Source organism: Larus michahellis, chromosome 3 (assembly GCF_964199755.1).
Source record: "Larus michahellis chromosome 3, bLarMic1.1, whole genome shotgun sequence".
Classification (NCBI taxonomy): Eukaryota; Metazoa; Chordata; class Aves; order Charadriiformes; family Laridae; genus Larus; species Larus michahellis.
The window spans coordinates 69,770,468-69,794,616 of NC_133898.1; the positions used below are offsets into that span (position 1 = coordinate 69,770,468).

The 24,149-nt window shown below is 39.1% G+C and overlaps 1 protein-coding gene across 8 annotated transcripts in view; it reads right to left on the minus strand.

Moving 5' to 3' along the window:
* EYA4 (EYA transcriptional coactivator and phosphatase 4) overlaps nucleotides 1-24,149 on the minus strand; it is a 154,610-nt gene that overhangs the window by 63,838 nt on the left and 66,623 nt on the right. For all 8 annotated transcript variants that reach the window (XM_074580679.1, XM_074580681.1, XM_074580685.1 and 5 more), the window contains exon 3: nucleotides 10,625-10,674. In XM_074580679.1, the coding sequence (XP_074436780.1) occupies nucleotides 10,625-10,674 (50 nt within the window). The remainder of the gene's footprint in view (nucleotides 1-10,624; nucleotides 10,675-24,149) is intronic.

A 24,149-nucleotide genomic window follows, 5' to 3' on the forward strand; every position in this document is an offset into this window, starting at 1 on the left:
CAAGAACTTACACTTAAAAATATTTGAGGAAAAAAGCGATTCATTTAAGAAGTAACCCGTACCAATCTCAGAATAGTCCTGGCCAATTTTTTTTAATGTCTGCATTCTTCTAGGAATCTATTCAACTGGATTTGAAGTGCAAAGTAGGTGGAACGAAATACTTTTACTGTTCAGACTCACCAATGGTAAAATATATTTGGCGTATCCAAGAGGTCAAAGAAGCTGGAACAGAGTCTGAATTAGTTCTCCTGTGTACTGCTGTAATGCGATATGACAGAGCAAAAAATAGACCGAGGGAGAAAGAAAGAAACAGAGCTCCTTCTCATTGTGATTGCATGTGCTGCACTTGAAGAACCAACGTTGTCATTTTATGGCTCAAAACTCAGTTCAATTTTAGGATAAAGTTCTAAGAAACTACTGGATTCAGTAAAAGTACTTGCAGGCATAATCTTAGGTTATTTTCTTTCACTCAAGAATAGTATTTACCCTACCCCAATATTTTCATGAAGGTTCAAAAATGTTAAATTATGATTACTACATTATTTAATACAGAAATACATGCACTCATTCTCCCTCTCTTTGAAATCCGAGAAGACTAGGTATATCAAAAAGTACCGTGGCTTAGCAGATCAACAGATTCAGTATAAACTAGTCAAAATGCGGGGGTGGGTAGGGAGGAAAAACAGAGAGGGAGAGGGAAGTGCAAGAATGCTCAGAGAATTGTAGAACAGAATTTTTTCCTAATGTCCGGTCTAAACCTACCCTGCTGCAGCTGGAACCCATTGCCTGTTGTTCTATCACTAATTACCTGTGAGAAGAGACCAGCACCAACCTCTCTACAGTGTCCTTTCAAGTAGTTGTAGAGAGCGATGAGGTCTCCCCTCAGCCTCCTCTTCCTCAAACTAAACAGTCCCAGCTCCTTCAGTCGCTCCTCATAGGATTTATTCTCCAGGCCCTTCACCAGCTTCGTTGCCCTCCTCTGCACTCGCTCCAGCACCTCGATATCTCTCTTGGCCGAAAAAAGGCCAATCACTTGGACCTTGCCCACCTGCTCTGCAGAGCAGCAATACATTCACCTTAATTAGAAATCAATTTCAGCCAGGCCACTGACTGCCAGGCTGACATCTTGGAACTGCTGGCAATCCAAGGGCACTTTGCAGCGAGCTAATGAATGCTGGCTGGTCTATGATGCAGCGTGAAGAACACACATAAAAGTGAACTTAAATACCATCTATGTATGCAACTGGTAGTAGCTCAGGCTGTATGTTGGGCTACCAGTGCCCACACCTGATCTGACAGAAGCCAGCTGTGTCGCACACAGGAGGGGAGGACACTGGCCCCCTCACCCGCTCTGGTATCTGATCCATCCAAAATCGATGAGTAACAACCAGGGGCACGCTAAGCCCCTGGCATGGCTTTGGTCCTGCCTCCTCCATCCACCTGGAGCTCCAGGCACAGAAAGTGGATGGGGGAGAGCAACAGTGGCCTCCCAAATGGACTCAAAATTGCATCTAACTGCTGCCATCAGCATATATGTTACATTGTGACACCTGTTCATCCACTAGTAAAGGCCATAAAACATACCACAGAGTCACAGAATGATAGGGGTTGGAAGGGACCTCTGGAGACCATTCTAGTCCATATTTTGTTATCGTTTCTGCCTGGTGTAAAAATAGCTGCCGTAGTAGCCCAAGTTATGAGGTGCAACAGCACCCATGTACAAAAGGGATGACAAAAGGGAGGGGAGATACCGATGGAAGAACTGCACCGTGCACTGCTGTACCTGTGCTCCTAACAAGTTGTTCTGAAATGGTGACTAATGGATCACACTGATTATTTCAATGTGCTTTCAAGAGTCTTTGATTATAACATTGTTAAATTGTCCGTTTTCCTTTTTTGTTTATAGGCTGCCATTCCTGGTTGGAAGTTACGACTATGAGCAAGTTGTTTTCAGTGTGCTGCTTATATATGAAATTTTGGAAATTTTTGTTGCCTTCTTTTCAGTTCCTTAGTAGTCCCTTTTCTGGTTTTAGTGGCCAGGGGTTTTCTTGGTTCTTAACTGCCATAATACTTAATTACTGACACAGCTCCAGAGCTTCATTTTTGCCAGCTTATCCCAGACCTTATAAAGAGCACTAACACGCATTTGGGTTGAAGGGGACTCACCATCCCATTGCCTAGGATGGCAGAACGCAGATAACAGTAGTTCAGCATGTGTAAGGGTGGTTTCATGGCTGGAACTTGCACTCTTGAGCAGGCTCAAAACTCACAAGGCACTTCAGAAGCCACAATTATGTCAAAACAATTAATTATACAAATATATGGGGTGGTTCCAGTCCTCCTCACAATTAACCACAAAAATTCACATTAAAAAAACTTCCTTTCTGTGAAGAAGGGCATGTGGAAGAAGGAATGATGAGAAGACTTTAAAACAGAGATGTGGACATAGCAGTATCTTGAGAGTAATCGCCATTGTTCATGTAATAGCAGTGCGTACGCTAGGAATTACTCAAGATGATAGAAAATTTTCTCGCAGGTCAATCTGGGATAGCAAAAGTGACTAGATTTATGTGTGCTGGTTACAGGATATTCTGGTTCAAATCCTCACTCCAAAAAATATGTAATACTTGTACGAAGTGGAATGGATTTCATAACAGCCTAATATTCAGGACATTTACTTAAGATACGTAAAACATAAGGTCATATCCAATGAACATATATATATATATAAAGTATCAACTGCTTTTTAATGCCTATATTTGTGTATTTGGTGAGTGAAAACTGGGAAAAAATAGGAGTCATGAACTATTTTAGGAATAGGTGGTTCAAGCCATTATTCAATAGGATTTAAATAATTTTCAAAATACACCTAAGCAAACAGGAATGACAGCATATTTCTAAGGAGACAGCAAATAAAATAAAACCTCTACATTTAAATTAGCACATTGCAGCATCATTTGCACAGTATTTTGTATTATCTCCTCTATTTCATAAATAGGACATATTCCTACCAACAGATAACAATAAACTCAGACCTGTTAGAATAGCATGTTTCTCACTTTCTGAGAGAACTTTATCTCTCTTCCAGATGTACTAGATTTTTTTCTATCTTTAAAATAGGTTTTAAAACATTAGCAGTGGTTGGTTCTTGCATTCCAGTGGCACGAATCCATACTAGAAATCTCTTATCTTTCAAAGCATGTGACGTTAGACAAAAAGACTATGTACTTGCACTTAAGAGTAACTCCAAAATCTCCACATTACTTCTGTTAACACCTCTGTTAAAATCTTGTTTATCCTATTATTTTTTTTTTCAATAAGGTGATATAGATTTCCAAGAAGTGTTCAAAACTTCTTGGGTTTTGTTGCTTTCATTTATTCCAAAGCCTGACCCACCACTGATTCAGGTTAATGGAATTCTTAACACTGACATGATCTGGCTTGGGATCACCCAGATAAATTATTACTAATATAACAGAAAATATTTTATGCCTGATTAAAAAAAAAAAAAAACAAACCACCACAAAAACCCAACCAGGAACATGTAACAGACCTAAAATATGAAAAATACATTAATTTTATTGTTAAAGCCATAGGGATCTGTTAATATAAACCATTCAAATACTTCCCTGTGATGTCATCAGTTACCATGTGTTTGCACTCTAAATAGATTATTGTAATTTCTGTAAACATATCCAATATATTTTTAGAACTCTTTGGCGGCTTGATCCAGAGCCAACAAAAACCAATGGGCAGACAGTGACCAGCTTCAATAGGCCTCGAGTAATCAGAAGACTGAATTTCCAAAGTTAACGAACGAGAACATCAGCGTAGAGCAGGCAGTGAGATACCACAGAGGCTGCTCTAAAAATAGGAAAGAGTTGCACTGCCTGAAAACTACATGCACGAAAAGACATCGTACATCGGAAGGCAACATACTCCTTGTAGCGACTGTCGTGCAATTGTCGTGGATGCTGTATGTCATTCAGCTACATGTATCTGCACAGTCATCTCAATAACTACATTATTTTGATTGACTCAAACCGCTTAAGTGGCACGCAGACTAAATACGTGCACCGAACCTTTAATAAGTAACAGATTTGTATAAAACATTCTTTCAACTGCAAGCTAAGCCTGTCCGTCCCAGAATGTAGCCTTTATGAGAAATCTTACTCCACAACGTAGTTATTTTAAAATTGGAAAATTGTGATATGTTTTTTGCCAGCCACTGTCTTGACGGAGAAGTCTGGGCTTGATCCTGCCAAACATTTCTCCTAGGTGAAGTGTTTATAACTATAGTGCCCTCACCGACATGAATGCTCTATTCTGGCAGACATATACTGTCCCTGCTGTTGATTGGATTTTTTCTTCCAGTTCCCAAAATTACTTATGGCAATCCTTCAATTTCAACTTTATTTATTCTGTCTTTTCATAGCAAATTTGTGTTGCTCTACCTGTTCCTTTTTACAGTTTCCCCCAAACACAAGAAATACTAGCAGCTAGTTACAAAGTGTTTTTTCCTGGCTAAGGAATAATTTTACCATTGCAAGTATTCCCTTCTGGAACGGAAGAGTTTTGCAGAAAAGCAGAATCTGTAAAATAAAAATAAATGCTTTCATTGCCTTTGCTCATATTATGTATCTAGCTGGTCTTGTAGTAAGCCAGTCGTGTAACAGGTGATTGCTGGTGGAGTCTGCATGGTTGCTCAGAAGAGGGATGCAGTAAGCTGTCTTCACAGTCAATAGAAAGCAGATCAGATAAATGGCATCATCTGGGAAGCACCTACGTTACACATCTGCTTCAGGGTGAGATGAATCTCACCTCCAGAGGCTGAATCAGAGTCCTCTCAGCATCTCATTTCCACAAATGATGCCCATTTATCATGCCATTATGATCTGCAGATTATTCAGTGTGAGATACAGTCGAGGCACACTACTCCTGACTCAGAAAAGCATTTAAATTACCCTCTAGCCAAGGTAAGCTACATCTGGTTTACAGACAACAGACCCTTACCTTCTAAAAAACCTTTTAAGGCATGGATGAGAAGAAAATGAGTGAGCATAATGTGGCTAAACAACCCATATGAAAGTGTGGTAGTCTCAGCTTGCCTATTTTTACTGCACAACCAATATTTTTTTTTTTCTGTTATAATTGCTGAAACATTAATGACAATTTCCATAGCTATTGCTGGCTTTTCTTGCTTGGCAGCTCAATTGTAAAGCTCCTCTTCACCATGTAACAATAAACATTTTGTTGTTCATCTCTTGAACTGCAAATGAATGAGAGAGCACTACTGGTCTCACTCTCCTAGGAACAGGAATGAAGAGGGTCAACTGTGTACAAACAGTCATGGAAAGGCACGACAGCTTCATCACAGAATCTGTCAGATGACCTGAAAAGCTTGGATTTGAGTTGAGGAGCTACAATGTTAGATCTGCTAAATATGGACAACTACATGGTATTAAAATAAAGCCAATACCTGACTGAAAGAATCAACCACCATCATCATCCTGAGATGTGAAGGTCTTGTTAAGGGAATTAGTCAGTGAAAGAGAAATCTCAGATGTATTTCACACAGTCCAAACTGCTGAGAATGAAACATTTTTGATGATCTCGTTGTCCAGAATAAGATACAGAAGATGCACGTTATTTTCCATTTCATTTTTTGTTAAATACACAGATGGCCATGGAAACACTGTTCAGTAACGCGCTCATGCAGTATTAGCATAGCGCAGGTACAGTAAGTATAGTGAACATCGTATGCACAACAGTGCCCCAAACTGCAGAGGAAACAAACTTCGGTGGAGTGACCTGAAGGTGAAAACTGAGGCAGCTCTCGCTGGCATTCAATACCATCAATTAACTTGCGAATACATTGATGAGAGTAATTGTCTCTGGACACGTACATACACTCTATAACCTGACCAATGAAAAACCATGAGTAGGTATCAAAATGAGACCAGTGAGAAAATGTGAAAGCCCGTTTCTCATTCAGAAGTTTTAAGAGAGACTTTTAAGATGAAGAACCAGAAACAGGAATTCATCTCTTTTAAATCTTACTATGTGGCGCACTTTTAAGCAGTGTGGTGTGCAAGAACAGAACAGCAATCATCTGACGAACAGCTGCAATCTATGCTAAGAGCCTCACTGAAACCCGTATTAAATTGAAATATTGGAGACCTTTTTTAAACACATTAAAAAAATCCCTCTGTGCTTTTTTGGACAGCCTGTTTATCCGGCAACTGTGTCTGTGCATATGATTCGGTATTTACCAGTGATCACCATCGGTGAATTTGTAGTTCAGTAATACACAAGAATGAACTTTGTCTAGCTGGTACTAATGTAATAGCTATAATGCCTCGGATTACACTCTTCTTACAGCATCTGATAAAGTTTTGAAAGGGAGGATTTGCTTAAGAGTAGCTTGTTTTCCCTTTCTTTTGCTTTTATAAATATATATAAAAAAAAACCTATTTAAGGGAAAAGACAAGTCAGGAAGAATTAATATAGCTGAGATATTGGATCCACAGGTTTGTAGTAACGATTATGCAATCAGAACGGAGCGCTGCTTATTCCATAGGGTTGTAGCTTTAATTTACCAACATAAAGATCCATTGCCCTTCTTTGAACATACAAGTAAGGTCTTTTTCACACCACTATGTATTTTCACAAGCTAATTTGTCAGCTAACTTTCATCCAAAGCTTACAAAACTGCTCGTCCCTTTTGTCCCCATAGATATTGTCTTCACAATATAAAGATCATGGTTTAAAGAGGGAAAGTATATGAAACATATGACCATTTTCCTTTACCCTTCCAGGAAGAAAAAGAAACTATGTCTCAGCTGTCAGAAAAATCGTCTCATTCTTCTGCAGACTCTTCTATCCTCTCCAGAGAGTAAAAAAGCATGATTATTTTCTTATGGAAAAAAATTTCCTTTTTTTCTGAGGAAGCAGCAGCAGACCCTGCTAAATTTCCATTTGCAGGGACTTCCTCTCCCTCCCCTCATTTCTCTTCTCCCTATTTCATTTTACAGCCCACCACACTCAATATTCCACTGGTCTTACAGTGGAATCTCTGGGGGGGAAGGGAAAGGGGAAGGGGAAGGGGAAGGGGAAGGGGAAGGGGAAGGGGAAACTTGGGGGTGACAGACGTGTTTTGTCTCACAAACATCTGTTGTCTCAAAGAAAGATGCTGCCCTGGGATGTATGGCCAAACTGAACGTGCTGTAGCTGAGTGTGAGCAGAAGTCTGGGATTCAGTATTTATCATTTTACCAGACTTCGGAATCACACATAGTAGTATAGTGTTGAACTCATTTCCACAGCAAAGTCTTGGGGTATGAGGCTGTAAGTGTAGCTTACAAGTTTTAAGGCAACAAAATGCTCCCTTATTAAAATTACTTACTTGATTATCTATGTAAGAAGGAAGCTCGTTGATAACTGCAAACAAGTTAACTTTCATGCACTTCAGCGATTTTTGTATGACATTAAAGTCAAAGTAGGAGCTGTTCAGCATACTTGGGATTGGTACCCTTTTAAATTACACCCACCATGTAAGAAAATTAAGAGCAATGTATGTTTGTAGGCTCTGAAGACAGGAACTTCTCTTCCTAACCTGGCTAGTGAATTTGACACAGGGCCAGCGTGCCAGAGTTGTCACCCACGTGTGTTACTCCCGTCTCATCCAGACCTTTAGTACAACAGTTGGCGAGTCCCATCCAATTACTGCCTCTGTCTCACGTACCAAAAGTTCCAGAAAGTTGTAAGCATTTTGAATGACTGAACGGCTATCCAGGGGGAACTTGTTTTTTACTATAAAATTATGAAGAAAGAATGCCATAATATTGATACAGCCACAATACCAGCACGATTAGGTATAATACCACCATTTAGGTATAATATCTAAACATTTGGGGATAAAAGGAAGTATTCACAACCAGTTCATAGGGATTTGGCAAAATAACTCCCAAGAAACTTTGACAGAATTTGTAAGACAAAGTCGTTTGTGAATCAAAATTTGCGACAGAGATACTGAAGTTATGCATGTTTCCTTTGCTGTTTACAACTCACCTGACCACCACGACTTCAATTCTTAACTACAGTTCCTCTCCACCTGTGCAGTTTACCTGCCTGTCAAAATAACAACCATTTTCTATAAATAAATACTGGCAATGGTTGATTTTTACTGGATGTATAGCTGGACACTTCTGGAAAGCATTTTTTTTTTATATGCTGCACAGGTTAGTAAATTCCCTTAAAAAAAATTTACTAGTCACATCTGCAGTTTGAATGTTTCTTTCTAAAAGACAAACCAAGGCCAAGCAAGACAAAGAATCTGCTGATACACACATGTCACTCCAAGAATTCTCCTGACAAAGTTCCCACACCCAATTTAATTACTTCCCTACTGTAAAAACACTTTCCATCTGCATTTATTGTAATAGTTTCAAATCCAAAACCAACAGACTATAAAGCTAGCTAAATAAATGAATGATATTGGCCTTAGGTCCCAAGCCAGGAGCTATTCTGTAAGGCTGCGTGTCTCCAGCATTCATTTTTATGCTGATGTTTCATTTTATGTGCAATGTTTTCACTTAAGCCTTGTTTAGAGAAGAATTACCTTGCTCCAGGCTCTAAAGTTTTACGTGCCGCGCGGTGCCCTCTAGCGCCGCTCCAGCTAAAGGTCTGTCAGAGATTCCCCTGCAAGACCAAAGTCGCACCGCATATCGAGATCTGACCAAAAAATCCCACTCCAGGCTGGATACAGAGCATTGCACACGCTCAGGCCAGGAGCATTAATCCCAACTGTATCTGATATACACTCAAAGTGATGCCGCGAAGCTCGAAATGAAAAGCATTTTTATTTGAAAATGCAGCTTAAAAAAATGAAACTGCCAGATTTAGCCTCCAGATTGACTATTTGTAACATGGGTTCCCTTTGCACTTGGGACAAAAAAAGTATCCTGTTCCTCAGGCTTGGTATGAAGAATTTCAGTATTCAAAATCCACCTGGATGCGTTCCTGTGCAACCTGCTGTGGGTGAACCTGCTTTGTCGGGGGGGCGGACTAGATGATCTCCAACGGTCCCTTCCAACCCCTACCATTCTGTGATTCTGTGATTTAACCACAGCTCATAAGAAATTTCCTGACGTGCACAGGTAATGACAGTACATCGTATTCTGGGTCCTCAGGTTTGTTGCAATATTATAGTGTGATGATACTACATCAGACTATGGACTTTACAATTTTTAAAGATTTGAGACATAGCAGTCTCATTTGGACAAGAAAGACGCTTAAAACTATGCACATACTCAAGTGTTTTGCTAAGTTGGGATTCTCCATGCTGTCAAAGTACTTGTAAAGAGCTTGACATTTATAATAAATTTTAATCCAAAGCAGCAGCACAGCAGATACATTTTTCATTTAGAAGTCATTACACCATGACTGAAGGGCAAAACATGCCTCCACTGAGGTCTGGGGCAAAACTGCTACTGACTTCACTGGAAGCATATCTGGACATTGAATTCTGTATTCCCTTACATACATTCAGTTCTTACCAAACTAAATGAAAGGATGTATTAATAACTGACATGAAAAGCTAATAAGAGAAATTCAGATGGGGCACAGTACGGCTCAAGCCACGGGTATTATATTGGCCTTGGATATTGCAGGTGACACCAGAGGATCCTGCCGCAATAGTGCCACAAAGACATAGTTATGGATGGGATCTGGGGGCAAACCTTGAATTACTTTGCTTTTCTGCGTTTTAATCACAATATTAGTGTGACATCAGGGTTGTTTTGTGGCTCTCCCCTCCCAATGAAAGCTCCTGAGTTTTTGTGAAACTGAAATAGGTCTTCAAAACAGAAGCAAGACAAGGACAAAAGCACTTCAAGCCACAAAACTTGAAGATCATCCACTGTTGCTCAACAGATTACTAATCAGCAAGAAGATGTGCACTTGATGGCACACCTAAAACAATTACTACTTCACCTGCTCAAAATTACACTTACACGTCCATATAAGTGCAAAACATGGAAATTAAATCCATTTTTCCACGTACATGAAATTAGCAAAGGCTAATTGGAAGAGTTTCTTTATAAAGAACATATGGCCCCTTCCCAACTTAGGAACACAGTGGCATGTTTTGTATAAGTGAAAACAAAGAAGGTTTGATAAAGGTGAATTTTCCCAAATAAACAATATTATCAGTAAACTTCAAGACTCAGGTATGCAGAAAAAGGATTAACAAAGAAAGTGACATTTGTTTACACAGACTTCCCTAAACTAATTAATAGGATTTATTTTTCTTTAAATTGAGGATGAAAATTATGGCAATTGAGGATGATAACTGAGGATGACAATGGCAATTATGACGTTGTGGCACCATCTAAACTCGACAACCTAGATGCTAGCTCACATCTTTAACTGGGAAAAGGGAAAAAAAAGTCTTCCAGAGTGAAAACCATTAATATTTATCCAACCATTCCTTCTCTGCAAAACAGGTCTCTCGTGCTCTGATGCTACATATCCCCAGCATAGCTCCGCCTCGCATCCCACTGGGAATGGTTCCCAGTGGGGAACCGTGCTGCGGGCAGTTGGTGCTTGCCCCCCCGGTACCGTACCTGGGATTCTGCGGCTCTGAACCATCTGACTCTGTACACGGTTTCTTTACCTGCAAAAGCAAACGAGTACCAGTTACTCTCACGTGAAACACAACTTCCTCGCCCACGGTTCACGCACTTACAGTGCTTAAAGTGGACCCAGCTCTGCTCACCATGATCGCTATAAAATACTTCCCGCATTTTACAGCAGCAGTATGCAGTACTAAACAGTGTGTTTCATTATTATCCCGTGAACAGCTGCCAACTGCACTTCCCCAGGCTCCATTAGTACGTAAAACGTTCAGCTAAAATAGCTTGGGAGTAGTCTAACTAGGAACAAAGAAAGCTAAGAGCCAGGTTCCCCACTTTGCAACGAGAAAGCCATACTGTTCTCAGCTCGGTAAAGAAATGTTTTCCCAATTGATGCTGCTTCTGTTTCCTGCTAAAGCTCACAATAATAAACACCAGATTCTGGGGCAAAGCGCAGCGTTAGCTAAATAATTCAAACATTAATTTTCATTTTGTGAATCTGCTAACTGTATGTTAACTGTGTTTTCCTAATGCATCAAAGAACACATACACCATTTCCACACATAATTGCAATATATAACTACATAGAAGCTATTTCAACTTCCGTATTAATCTCTGCAACACATTGCTGTTAGCTAATTGAAGGGAAAAAAGTTAATCACTTTCAAATAAAAATAGAAAACTGTTCTCTTGCAGACTAGGTATCTCTTTGGGATCTTCAGGATTTCCTGCAAAAATTTAATTGCACCTTCTGGTAACCTAAATTTCTCGTACTTTCATCACAGAAAAAAAACCATTTTGCTTGCTTGTGTGCTAATGCAGAATCCAGGGCTGTGTGGGAGGTTTCAAAACTCCATTTTTTAAGCCACACAGAAACATCACGGTCACTCAGACCCACTTGATGTGACTGACACAATACAAAGAACATTCCCATTACAACCAGCAAGCGTTCAATGACAGTTTTCGGGAATACCTTGTGTCAAGAGATTCCTCTGTACTTTTTTGCTACTATAGAAGCATTTCGGAGAAAAAAAATTGTGAATGTGACTCACTTCTATTGAAGCCATTGGCAAAATACTCATCAACTCCAACAAAAAAAGGATTAGGCTAGTGCTAAGTATTTTCCCTAAATACCTCAACTGAATGCCATGCAACATCACTCATAGATGTGGGAGTACAAGCATGGTTCTATAGATGGTTATTTTTATTCATTTGTGTTCTAGATACGAAAAAACCCAATATGGTTGCATACACAGTTATTCTTCGAAATCAGTTTTGGGTAGCAATAAAAAAAATTTCCCCATGACGATAACTTAAAACTGCCTTTGTTATTGTAATAAGCGTTACCTGAAACACTAAAAAAATAGCAAACACTGAGGATCTTCTAAATATTATGTTTTGCTTGATTTTTTACTACGAAACTTTTTTCAACCTATCCAGTTATTCAGTTTTATCACCACTAATTTTCCTCCTTTTGGATTGTTTCTTCACTGTCCCTACTGTGCTATTCCATGGACTTGGGAGTCACAGTGTATCACGGAGACATGCCGGGGTGCAGCGGCTCAGCATGAGAGACAGCGAAAGCTCATGTAAACCCACAACTCACAGGCACTATCTCATAAACAATCAGATGCAAACATCATTGCTATGGTTTTATGTACACTATGTTGTTATTAAAGTAACCTTAGATTTGAAATGCGGTAAAAGAGTTGAGATACAAGCACGTGATCGAGTACTAAGAAAAATGCCTGCAGTGTGCGATAATATACAAACATGAGAAATATTAATTCAAATTAGTGTACTGAGTGCCAACATCACAGACAACTGTTCAAAAAATAAATTCAAAATCATTCAAAGACACTGAAACTGAAACAGCCCTTTGTTGAGAGGAAGTGTGTACATTCAGAAGCAGATTGTCTCAAACGAATTACAGAGGGACTGGGCCAGAAAAAGAATATTTTCATTATACATGTAAGATATAATTACAAAGAATTAAAAAGATAATGTATTTAAAACTATAAAATATAAAATATAATAACATAACATAATTAAAATTAATCACAAATATAAATGCATCTCATTTGTTAAAAACCTCTTCCCTTTCGCATATACTCACTTGCAGGCTATTTTTGCTATCTCCGTCCTGTTAAATTTACTGGCATTTATACATTCCTTTCCAATTCCTTTGCCGTCCATGTGGTTGCCACCAGGAGCACTGTCTGTCACATTTGCACTGGGGCTCAGATCTCACTCCCCAGGTCAGGAAAGTTCAACCAGCGACTTTAAGCAGTTGCTGGAGAGTCTGACCGTCACCCAGCACATCCCAACACCCCGCGTTTGCAAAGTGATGGCAGGTCCTTTGGTGGGCAATTACCACAGAAGCCCAAAGATAATTCAAACATACACTAACACTATCCCAGCACTTTTAAGATTCACAATATATTAAGAGCCCTGGTTTTCCTGGGCAGGGATGAGAAGTGCTGCTTCTCTCAGTTAAGCAATAGCTGGGTACTCACAGATGAGTTGTCCTACCCCTGCTCACACTCCTACTGCATCTTGCTTCGACCAACATTACCAAGTAACTGCATTACCAAGTAACTGAAATGACTGAAAGATTATGCTCTGTGTGGTGAATATTAAAAAAAAAAAAAAAAAAAAAAAGAAGACAAAGTTGTTTGGTACACCTTAAAAGGGAGTAGCAGAAAAGCCACGGACCAATTGTTATCAACAAGACTCACCTCCTGTGAGATGGAACAAACTTGGGAAGAAAAAACTATTTTATAGTCAAGAATATTGCAATGAAAACAAAATATTTTTAAAAATAAGAACATTTCAGGTTTTCAGCTTGGTATATAGATGATACAGTTAGTCTATGATCATCCTCTAAGGAAATGTGCAGCATAAGCACACAATATAGACTTATCTTCTTTTGTGAGACTAAATGTAAATTTCACTATGTATCTTGAGGGTCCCTCTTTGAGAGAAAAGATTTAATAACTAAAAATGTTATTTCTTAAAGGAGGAGCAGGAATGTGATTTTCTTTCAAGTGGCCATATGGAATGAACACCATTTCTCTTCAGGGCTACTCAAGTGGCAAAACACATTTTGTTATTCATAAAATTATGCCACCCTTGAAGGTGAACAGAAAATCACTGTGAAAACTTCTGATCAAAGACTAAATATCATTTCCTTTGTCTTCAGCTGCACTGTTTTTATTCCTAATCTGCCTTGCTGACTGTTTTCAAAATAATTAACTTTCACTAACACCACATTTATTTACATTCTCATGTGCTAAATGCTATAAAAAGAACCTTTTTTCTTTACTCCTCTGTTTTCCTTTTTTCCCCCCCTCTCTGTTTACACAGGTTTTCTCACCATTTTAGTTACATGCACGTTGAGAATCATTCACAAGAGTAGTAAGATATCAGTTCCAGTTTGTTTTGAATTTTGCCAAGCTGTGCTGAAATCTCCTACCCTGGCTGCCTGCTAAAAAACATTTGAAATGTTTCAGCTAAAAATCCTAAAATTGCAATTTTTGAGAAAACGTGCTCTTGCGTTCATATTTTTAAAATCACACCAGTATGCTGCTGAGCAGCTTTAGTGCCTGCAAGTTTGGAGTCAGAATCCCAAAACTGGAAGTGGGGGGAGTCCAAGGTGTACCGGTACCCAGGAATCACATCTACGTGAAATGGTGCCCAAAGTTGTTTCAGTGTATAAGCTTCTAAAAGCCCTGTTTTCGCACCGTTAGTGGACTCCTGTGTTAGTCTGGCTCCGGAGTTTCTGAAGACTCTATCTGCACTGAATAGTCTCAGAGATGCTGGTGCTGAGTAAAACCTGGGATTACTGCTCCTGAGTGCCTGACATCAGGAAAGGGACCAACATTAGCAAAACTGTCCCTCTTGGCTCTGTCAGTCCCATCTCCTGCCGTGCAGGTCCCCGGGCAATAACCTGAAACAGAAAAACCCTGTAGGCCCAAACACAGGGAGGAAGAGAGGAAAAACAGGAACAGGGAGAGGGAATGGAAACCGGGGGAGAAAAGGAGAACGGGGTCTGCAGGGGGCAAAACTAGAGGAGAGCAGAAGCCAGGTGAAAAAACTGTGGCAGATGTAGGGGGTGGGGTGGGGACAGTGGAAGAGTACTGGGGCTGGCTGGGTCGGGCCAGCACAGCGCAGTTTGCTCTCCTTTCCTCTAATTAGATTTGGGACTAACACCATAAACACAAGCCTGAGCATTCATCAAATATCTGTGAAACTCACTAGTAAAGTCTTTAGCGACCAGTCTGCCCAGAGTTACAGTCTGGTTCTGCTACACCAGCTGCACTGCAGACCTAATTAATGACCCAAGCTGGGAAACTATACTTGAAATTACAAGATGGTGTACAAATGTTATGTTTATCCAGAAAAATTAAGGTCTAATTTGATTCAAGCTGGGGAAAAAAAACAGTCAATACTTTAGGCAGCTTCTGTCTTCATCTCTGCCCTGGCTCATCAGATTTCAAATATGAACACTGTTTTAAGTGTCTGATACTACGAGAGCACTGTGAAAAAGAGGTGCATTTATTAAACACTGAAGTTCTTAATTTAATGTATAAGAGAAATATTTACATGATGAATGATTTTACAGTAAGTATGGACTTTGGATGCTTCATGTTTAACAAATATAGGCTGAGGAACATCAAAAGAAAAATCTAACTACACATACACTGAAAAAATGAGACATCCTTTGGAAAGCCTAGTATGTCATGTAATAAGAGCTGCCCCATAATGCATGAGAGACTGGATTTCCACAGACCATATTAATTCTGGCATTTCCTTGCTTCTGATGTTTTCCTTTGCAACGTTAACATCCTTTTAACATTACTTTATTGGACCTCATTACACTACATGTTAAACCATGAACTGGTCCTGCTCTATGAGGTGTTCTCGCACACGCACTCATGGTATTAAACTCATAATGCAACACAGGTGACAAATCCCTTGTAACACTTACAATAAGCACTGCTGAAAAATGTTGCAACATCAGCAGTAAATAATTCTGGCAATGAATCTGCTGAGCTCCCTCATCTACTGCATCAAATATGGTCTTGAGCACCCCTCCCGAATTGGTAGCTGTGCAATTGGGCTGAGTAGCGTCTGCAATGCTTTGGGTCTGGAGCAGCTCTGCATGGTGGGAGCTATGGAAGCTCTAACATCAAGGAGACAAGAATGAGGAGGGAAAAGCACTCTTTGCAGACCCAAAGACATCTCAAAGCACATGTATGTGCTTGCTCAGCCTGTGCTAATGCCACTTCTGACTGGTCTGCAGCGCGGGCAGAGCAAGCGCACTTCTGCTGCCTTCATGCTTCCCGACAGCAAATTACCCTGGTGAAAGTTCACCAGCTTTGACTCACAACCAAACTGTGAATAACGGTTTCTACTCTCCACTGACTGCTGAAGGGGACAGGTAGCAGGGAAAACATTGAGGAAGGGGAACAAACAGTGCTGGCAGAGAGCGAGGGAGTGCCCACTGTCCCCACACAGCTTGTGTGTTTCATTATATCCTCCATGAAATCCTCTTCGTCTGCAACACTGACTACAGCAATGAAGAGAGACGCCTCCTGCTAAAGTTTCATGTTTTAGAGCCTCAGCTTCTTTGAACCAGTCATTGACTCTAATCATTTTAAGAAGGAACTATCACTTACAAAGCATACACTAATTTGCTAAATGCTTCCACTTTTTGAGATTACACCCTTCATCACTGTCACATTTCAGATTTTCTGTATAAACCTCCGCAGAGAACAGCGTGGATGAAACTTCTACAGGAACCAGCCCACCGACAGGCCAAAATTCTGCAAAGCCACGCTACGTTTCCCCTGGATCCTATTTATTTCACCAGGCGGGGATGATGAGTAGTGACACACACGAGAGACCTTGCTGGTGTGCACAGTGCACAGAAAATAAAGTAAATAGGGATTTAATCAATCCAGGTAAATGTCTTTTTCATACTTACAAGGAGACCATAATGATTGTTTCTTTCAGGAGCACTGCACAGTCTTAGCATTGACACGAGCCTTTGTGCTACTTAAATCAGAAAGATTTATCCAATATAAAACTGTGTTTCTATTGAAAAGTTTTACAGAAGGAGGACTCATTAAGGTGTATTTGTAGCATAAATTGATAAAATCTGAGACAACCTTAACTCCTCAATTTTCTCATTCGCAGGCTATCTTTCGGGTCAAAACTTACCTTCCTTGGTACTTTCTTACTCGTGGAGGGATTTCCTAAGTGTTTGTTTTTGCAGCCTGATTAATGGGTTCACTCAGTTCAGAGCTCTAAGCTTCTTTAAAGTTTTTTTTATACCTGCAAACATTTCTAAAACACATTTTAAGTTGCCTTTGGCACAAGTACATTTTAAAAAATATCAGAGGGTGTGATGGTCAAGTCATAAGGTAAGTGATCGCAACCTATAAAGTACCATCTTCTACATTTTGAAATGCATTTATACATGCACTGTGGGAAAAAATGGCATTCTTGTTTTCTTTTTGTTTGTTTGTGTTAGATGAAAGAAGGAAATATGCCTTCCCTTAACTGGTGGGGCAGGCAGGGCAAATGCCACACCACAATAGCACTTTTTGTTTCAGCCTGGGTTACCTAATAGCTCAGAGCTCACAGAACACTTTCCCCTGCCCTGCTGGGAGGATGGGCCATCAGGCTGGCTCCCTTCCCAGAAAGAAAAAAAAAAAAAGAAAGAAAAGGAGCTAGCTCCCCATTCAGCAGTTGCAAAGGCAGGGAAGCTCCACCAGTCTGGAGCTGGGAGCAGCTCATTTATTGTCCAAGTCAGATTCAGGAAGAAATGCAAAAGCACTAGCACTGGAAATACCTCGTCCTCTTTCTTCTTCTCTCACACGGTCTTTTTCTCTCTTTCACTCCCTCTCTTTCTCTATTTAAAAAAACACTAAAGACAAACCTGTGGCCTTTTTTTTGCCTTTTCAAATGTGTCATCACAGCTGAATCTGCAAGTATACCCTTGGTGTCTCCCCGGTATTTCCAAACTGGAAATCAACTAGAAGTTACTGTTCTTAATCTAGACATGGAAAAATGCTTCCTGTTTTTAGGTCTCATATGGTCCCATGATCTCCCCCAGCTTTGTTGTGATCACACCATTTTTATCAGTCTTAAGTGTTTGCTTTTTAAATCTCAGCATTCCCAGACACCATTGATCTCTTTTCAGGAGAAAAACATACTGAGATGCAGGAAAAGGGCCACGCTGTGCAATGCTTTCTAGATTTAATCTCGTGATTCCCCAGCTCCACAGAAATATCATAAGCAACCTAGGTGTATCAAAACTGCTTTGGAGTTATCATTTAATATTCAAAGGAATAGCAAGTCATCTCCCCCTATATGCATAACATTCAGTGCCCCCTCAGAAAACCTGAACTTATTTTCTTTCCTCCCGCTTTTCAAAACTAACCAGGGCCAAAAAACGCAAAGAAAAAAAAAGTCAACTTTGAAGCTGAAATTTAAAGCCATGAAAGTCAGGAAGTTCAAAAGTTAATGCTCCTACGGCTGTGTTAACTTGGCCATGTTGCAAATACATCATGCAAATACTTCAAGCTATTTTGCTAAAGGCATATAGTACTGCTCCATAAAGCATAATAAAACATGCTGTTTTCTTTTCATGTGGAAACCATCTTGTATGAGCAACAGTACAGTGCATTTCTGTTACTAATGCTGATTTCTCTACCACAAGTCAAGTGTCTCTGCCACAAGGCGCCTCTGTTCTGAAGATGCTGGTGCCTCATTAGGACCTAGCTTTCTCTTAGCTCACCCAAGAGCTTACATACTGACCTCCCGAGTAACAAAGGCCAGTCTCTCCCGAGTCTTTTGCCTCACCAGAAAATAATGTGTCTTTCCGCCTTAAGATCAAAGAACACTTGTCACAGCTTTTCCATCCCTCACTTAGAGGAAATTTAAACAAATGGCCTTGTCGATCATCTCCTCGTTCCTGCTCTTCACTATCCTGGTTTCTACCTAGAAGCATACCGATACCCAAGTGCAGTAAACAACATGATCACACATCTGTCAAATACTCCTCCTCATCACAGATGGTGAAAAGCAAATATTCTTTGTAAAAGAATGTAAAATATGTAAAATATTCTGTTTTAGCAGAGAAGTCCTTTTTCTCTCCTTGTACTCTGTTGTTTGTCTTCCATATTTGTAATAAAAGTATTGCTATGTGCTAAGGTTAAAGGATGTGCCCTAGGCTTGGTCAATAATGTCCAGTTTCTGAGCTCCACTGAGAGTTCACTCCCAGGTGCTGGGTCAGCCTTCAGGAAGAAATGTCTACAACACCACCAGTTTCACTGTCCTCTCTGTCTCGGAGGAGTATACTCGTCAGCTGCATTCTTCATCCCAGAGCTAAAGGGACTTTAAAAACAAGAATTGTGGTTTTGAACTATATTCAAAAGTTCAGGAAATGTCGTTTGGTGGAAAAAAAAGACAGCTCTAATGTGTTCACAATACCCTGACTTGATTTGAGCTTTGTACTAATTAGTTTTCAAGCACCAAAGTCTTCATAGAAGTCTATCTCATTTAATAATGAATGAATACCTGACTCGTATCATGGTCTGACAGAATGGGATGGAATAGTTTGGGTGCATTGAAAGCACTGTATATGGATTCAGCTACATGACAACTTGGTTTATTGACAAGACAAAGAAAGTTTCTAGGTTAAGACTTGAACTATTGAAAACAACGTGGTAGATACAAGCTCTTCTACGTGTAGCCACTTGTTCATCAGTACCAATTTTACTCTTGCACAGATACACTGTTGGCCAACTTCTCTCCACTGCTGGTCTTATCCCAAGCATACATAGCCATAGCTATACGAGCCAGAGGTAATGGTAGCAGATCAGCGTATTACCTGCAGTGTCTGACAGCACAATCCACGCTGTGTGACTAGTGCAGCACATGCATGTCACCCACAATCAGAAGAGACGTTGATCACAGCAGATGTACTTCAGAAAAAGAGGAAAACTAGTGCTGTACTGCAGCTTTTCCTTATGATTTTTAGCATGTACCTATTAAGAAGGACTCAACTCACTTCTGTGTCTGCTGGATCCACCTTCATCTCTCAAGACAGATGACTGTATTCAGTGGACAGTGTCGTTGTGTGACACAGAGCACCAAAATGATGAGAAAATGTAACTGACCATTACTCACAGATCAAAAAAGATCATCTGACTTCTTTATTAAAGCAATTCAGTTCCACATCCTGACCTGAAGTCAGAGTGTGCATGCTCTGAAATGTCAACTTCAATTAAATGATCTTGCAACTCGCCGTTGGGTAGTTTTACTGTGATCAGGCTCAGGAAAGGAGAGGCCTGACTGTCGCTGCAGGCAAGGATCACTCCAGAACATTGGCTTCTTCAGCTCCAGTTGGACTCCAGCGTGTTTGACAGAAAAAAGGAAAATTCCTGCTCTGGATGTTGTCAGGACGATTTTGCCCTTTCTGACTAAAATAATCAACCGTTGTCGATCATATAAGCAGTTGTTCACTGCTCTCCTTCACAACCCTGAAAGGCAGGACTACCTCCGTGTTGAGTACATGTACCGAGAGCTGGGAATGGAAACAGGCTGTTCATGACAAACTGCTGTAGCTGCAGAAAATGACCCAGTCCCACCTAGGCTTGCATGGGGTTCACTGGTGCCTTCACCTCACTTCAGCAGCAATGAGGGTAACAGCAACAGCTAACTGAGGCTCTGTTCTGTGCAGTCCTTCAGCAAAACACTCCCTGAGCTTAAGAGTTGCCAAGCTTGGAACAAGCCTACAAAGATTTAAGCTTAAGTCTAAACAGGATCAAGGTGGTTAGGCCCATTATCTTCAATGAAACGATCCAGAATAAAGAAGGTAAGTGTGCGAATACGCTTTTGTAGGATGGGGGGCTCAATTAATGCCAGAAAGCAACAGGTGGACAGAGCAAGGAGACAGGTTGTAGGGAGGATGAACAAGGTAATATGAGCAGGTAATATAAACATGACTTTAGCTCGGCACCTGCCTACCCATTATCAGCTGGCAGAGTCCTGTAGGCATTGCAGAAGGTGGGAATTAGATGGAGACCACTTTAAAACAGTATTAAAATAAAATAGAATTAAAGAAAAAAAAAACAAACCAAAAAACCCCAAACAAAAACAACAACAAAAACTCCTGGTCTCTTATTCCACGGTAGTTTTTCTCCTGGTAGTAGACTGAAGACAATCAGCCATAAATATCTGACTTTTCAACCGATGATATCTATGAATCTGACCATGAGCAAATTATTTGGTCTATGAACATAGCCCAAGCTGAAGTCATGAGCTAATTGTACAACACCAATATTTTTTTGTACAACGCACTGAGGCTATTCTAATTAAAACCACCTACTTAAAATGTATACAAATGACTATGTTGCAAATTAAAACCAAAGAAGTTCAAAACCGGGAAAAAATGGAAGTAGAAGGAGAAGGTAATAAGCAATTGCTCATTATATTCCACCTTGAAATTTACCAAGTAAATCGCCTGTACATTTACAGTGAACAGCTGTCCTTTTTCTTCAGTTTCATACATTTCTGTTCTTCCTCATTACTGAAGCTAATTTGTTTAGCATTGTAGCAATAATTTCTAGCAGCTGTTGTAACATTAATAAACTACATTAGATAACCAAAAACTTTGGCAACCTACTTCTATTAGAGGAAGGATGCAAAAGATTTTTTGTAGCTCAAACTACTTGCTGCTTAAAATGAAAGAATCAGTTCTTTATGGCCCCTCTGTTGTCTAACTCGTGAAAAAGTAATTTGTTAGAGGAAAGATAAAATGACACACTATGTTGCAATATAAAATCTCACAAACAAGTGGATATAACCTAAAGACCTATTCATATGCATTTGTATCATCATGCAACCAAATTTAGTTTGTTTCTGGTTAGTTTAGTTTTCAGTGCCTCTAGAACACGTCAATAAAAGCGAAGAAAATGCTGCTAAGAAATAAGTCGTTTTTCTTTAAAAGAAAAAGTAGGCAAAAAATAATTTATCAGAGGCAAACCACAGACAAAATACTTTCTAATAAATGCTAGTAAGTAGCACACACGCAAAATCCTGTTTAGTGAGACTGCTTTTTATATATATGATTTACATTTAATTATTCAAGTATTAATGAACAGGTAAAATCCAGGAACATTTACAGTACAACACTCATTAAAAATCCTATTAATATCATAGTGTTAAAATGCCATTCAGGGAAATTAATCATAAAAGGATAAATGATTAATTTCACCTACACCCAGGGATACAACATATGTTTGCTTGTATACTGGTAACAACAAAAGCTACAATCAGAAAGCACATTAAACATATTTACCATTCTTTTTTCATTTTGCTTTATGCAATACTTCTTAACTCTAGCCAGAATAGCTGTATTTACAGTATAAAGTACGTAAATAAATCTCAAACCGTCATCTAATAATATATTTTTCATTATTAGTCAATGGGGACAACATCAGAGGCAGTACAGCTCTTAAAATGCCACAAGAAAGAACCACTTGATAGATCATATTTCAGCTCACATTTTGCCTCTTTTTTCAGGTTTGTAAATTTGACTGGTTTATCCCAGAATGCAACTTTATCAGATCCAAATAATTTTTCCAGATTTTTTATTAATACTGCTATATTAAAATATATATTTTTTAAATATTTAAAAGTATGTTTTACTTTTAAAAATGTTCTATAAACAAAGTAGTTGAACTAGCTTTCCAGAAGCAATTAATTAACTGGTTAGGGTTGTTTTTTTTTTTCCCCAACTCATAGCATTTTGTTTATATTTGCAGTCCTCCAGTAAATTCCTTAACCAACGGGCAATTACTTGGAATAAGGAGTTCTTCCAATGCATTTTGGATGGTTTTATACAAACATCTCAAGCACCTCTTTAGTTTAGGAAAATGTAACAACCAAGATTCTGTAAACTCTGAAAGCATTCAAAACAAAAATAAAAAGAGACAGCTTCACAGCGAAGGATGAATTTCATCTACCAAGGTCAACGGTCAGAAATAACAATGAAGTATATTGCGACGCATCCGCAGTGCTTTCTCCCGCAAGAGTCTATGCGTTCCCCAGTTTGAGACAAACAAGCAAGTGTTCTTTGTCTCCGGCTTTAACGTGCCAAGTCTCCTGCATCTTTCGACCCCCTCCTCCCTTCTCTCCTGCCTCCCCAACCTGATCCTGGAATGTTTTGGCCAGGAGGTTAAGAAAGATTCCCCCATTTATCACAACCTGCCAAGCACAACAGGGTCACAGTCCCAGCCCCAGTCCTACCGCTTAACTAATCCAGCCTCGGCACAGGCATGAAACTTCAAAGATTTTTAGCCACAGGCAAAAATTAGTCCTTATTTGCTTTAAAATCCAAGTATCAATCAAGTTAAACTGTGCTTCAGTGGAGCTAACATTTTGAATGTTCAGAGCAACATGTACATTTGGTTCTTAGCTGTGACTCTAATTGAATGCAGAACTCACCTGGAATAGCAGTACAAATACTTTAAGTACGGCAAAAACCTAATCGTGAGATAATTAATTTTATCTAGAAGAACACCCTTGATAGAAAGAGCTGTTCAAACATTCATGGAAACACACAAGAATATGCTTTTGTGCATGTGTGCAAATGAATATGTATAATACACACAGAATCTCTGTTTATGTGAAATCACTTCAGATTATTTTACCCTTCGAAGGTTTTATTCTCAGTTATACCAGATGATCAGCCACAATTATGTAATTGTAAAGCTCAGTTAATGACCTTTAAATATTCCTGAAATTAATTTTGGAGAACAGTTAAGAGATTTACTATGAGAACATACAGAGAAATTTGCTTTGATATTTAGGAAGCAAACCTTCAATTAACTAAAATAATACATAAATTCTACTGTTTTGGGATACTGCCTACCACTTTCTGTTCAACCCAACGCAAACAATAAAATAATCATGCTTTTTAAATCAATCCAGGTTCTTCAATATGTATTTTTAAATGAATCCTTTTGGGACTAAAATGGGATTCATTTTCAAATTAGCTTTTTGAGAAATCTTCACATTTTCTTCAGATCTTTACTTACGACTGATAACTGTTTAATTGTGTATTAATTCAGGGCAACCTTTAAATATTGCATAGAGAAATAAACCACATATGATACGAAGATATTATATTTTGTGTTAAGCTATTACAAAATTTATTTTTTTTATTTTTCCAGCAGTATAATTGAAAATAGAGTTCATAAAATACAAAAGGTAAATAAGTAGCATATTTGCTAGAGCATTAAATTCTATGAACTACTCACATACCTTTTATATGTAAATGTAATACAGCCATGCTCTCCTGTTTAAAGGTACTGAAATGACATATCATGCTAAAATTTTAATCCCTTGTAAGTAACATTTACTAAATAAATTTTAAAATTCAAAGTTTAAAACTTAACAAGGTGCGACTTATTTCCTATATTCTCCCAAAGTAAATGTA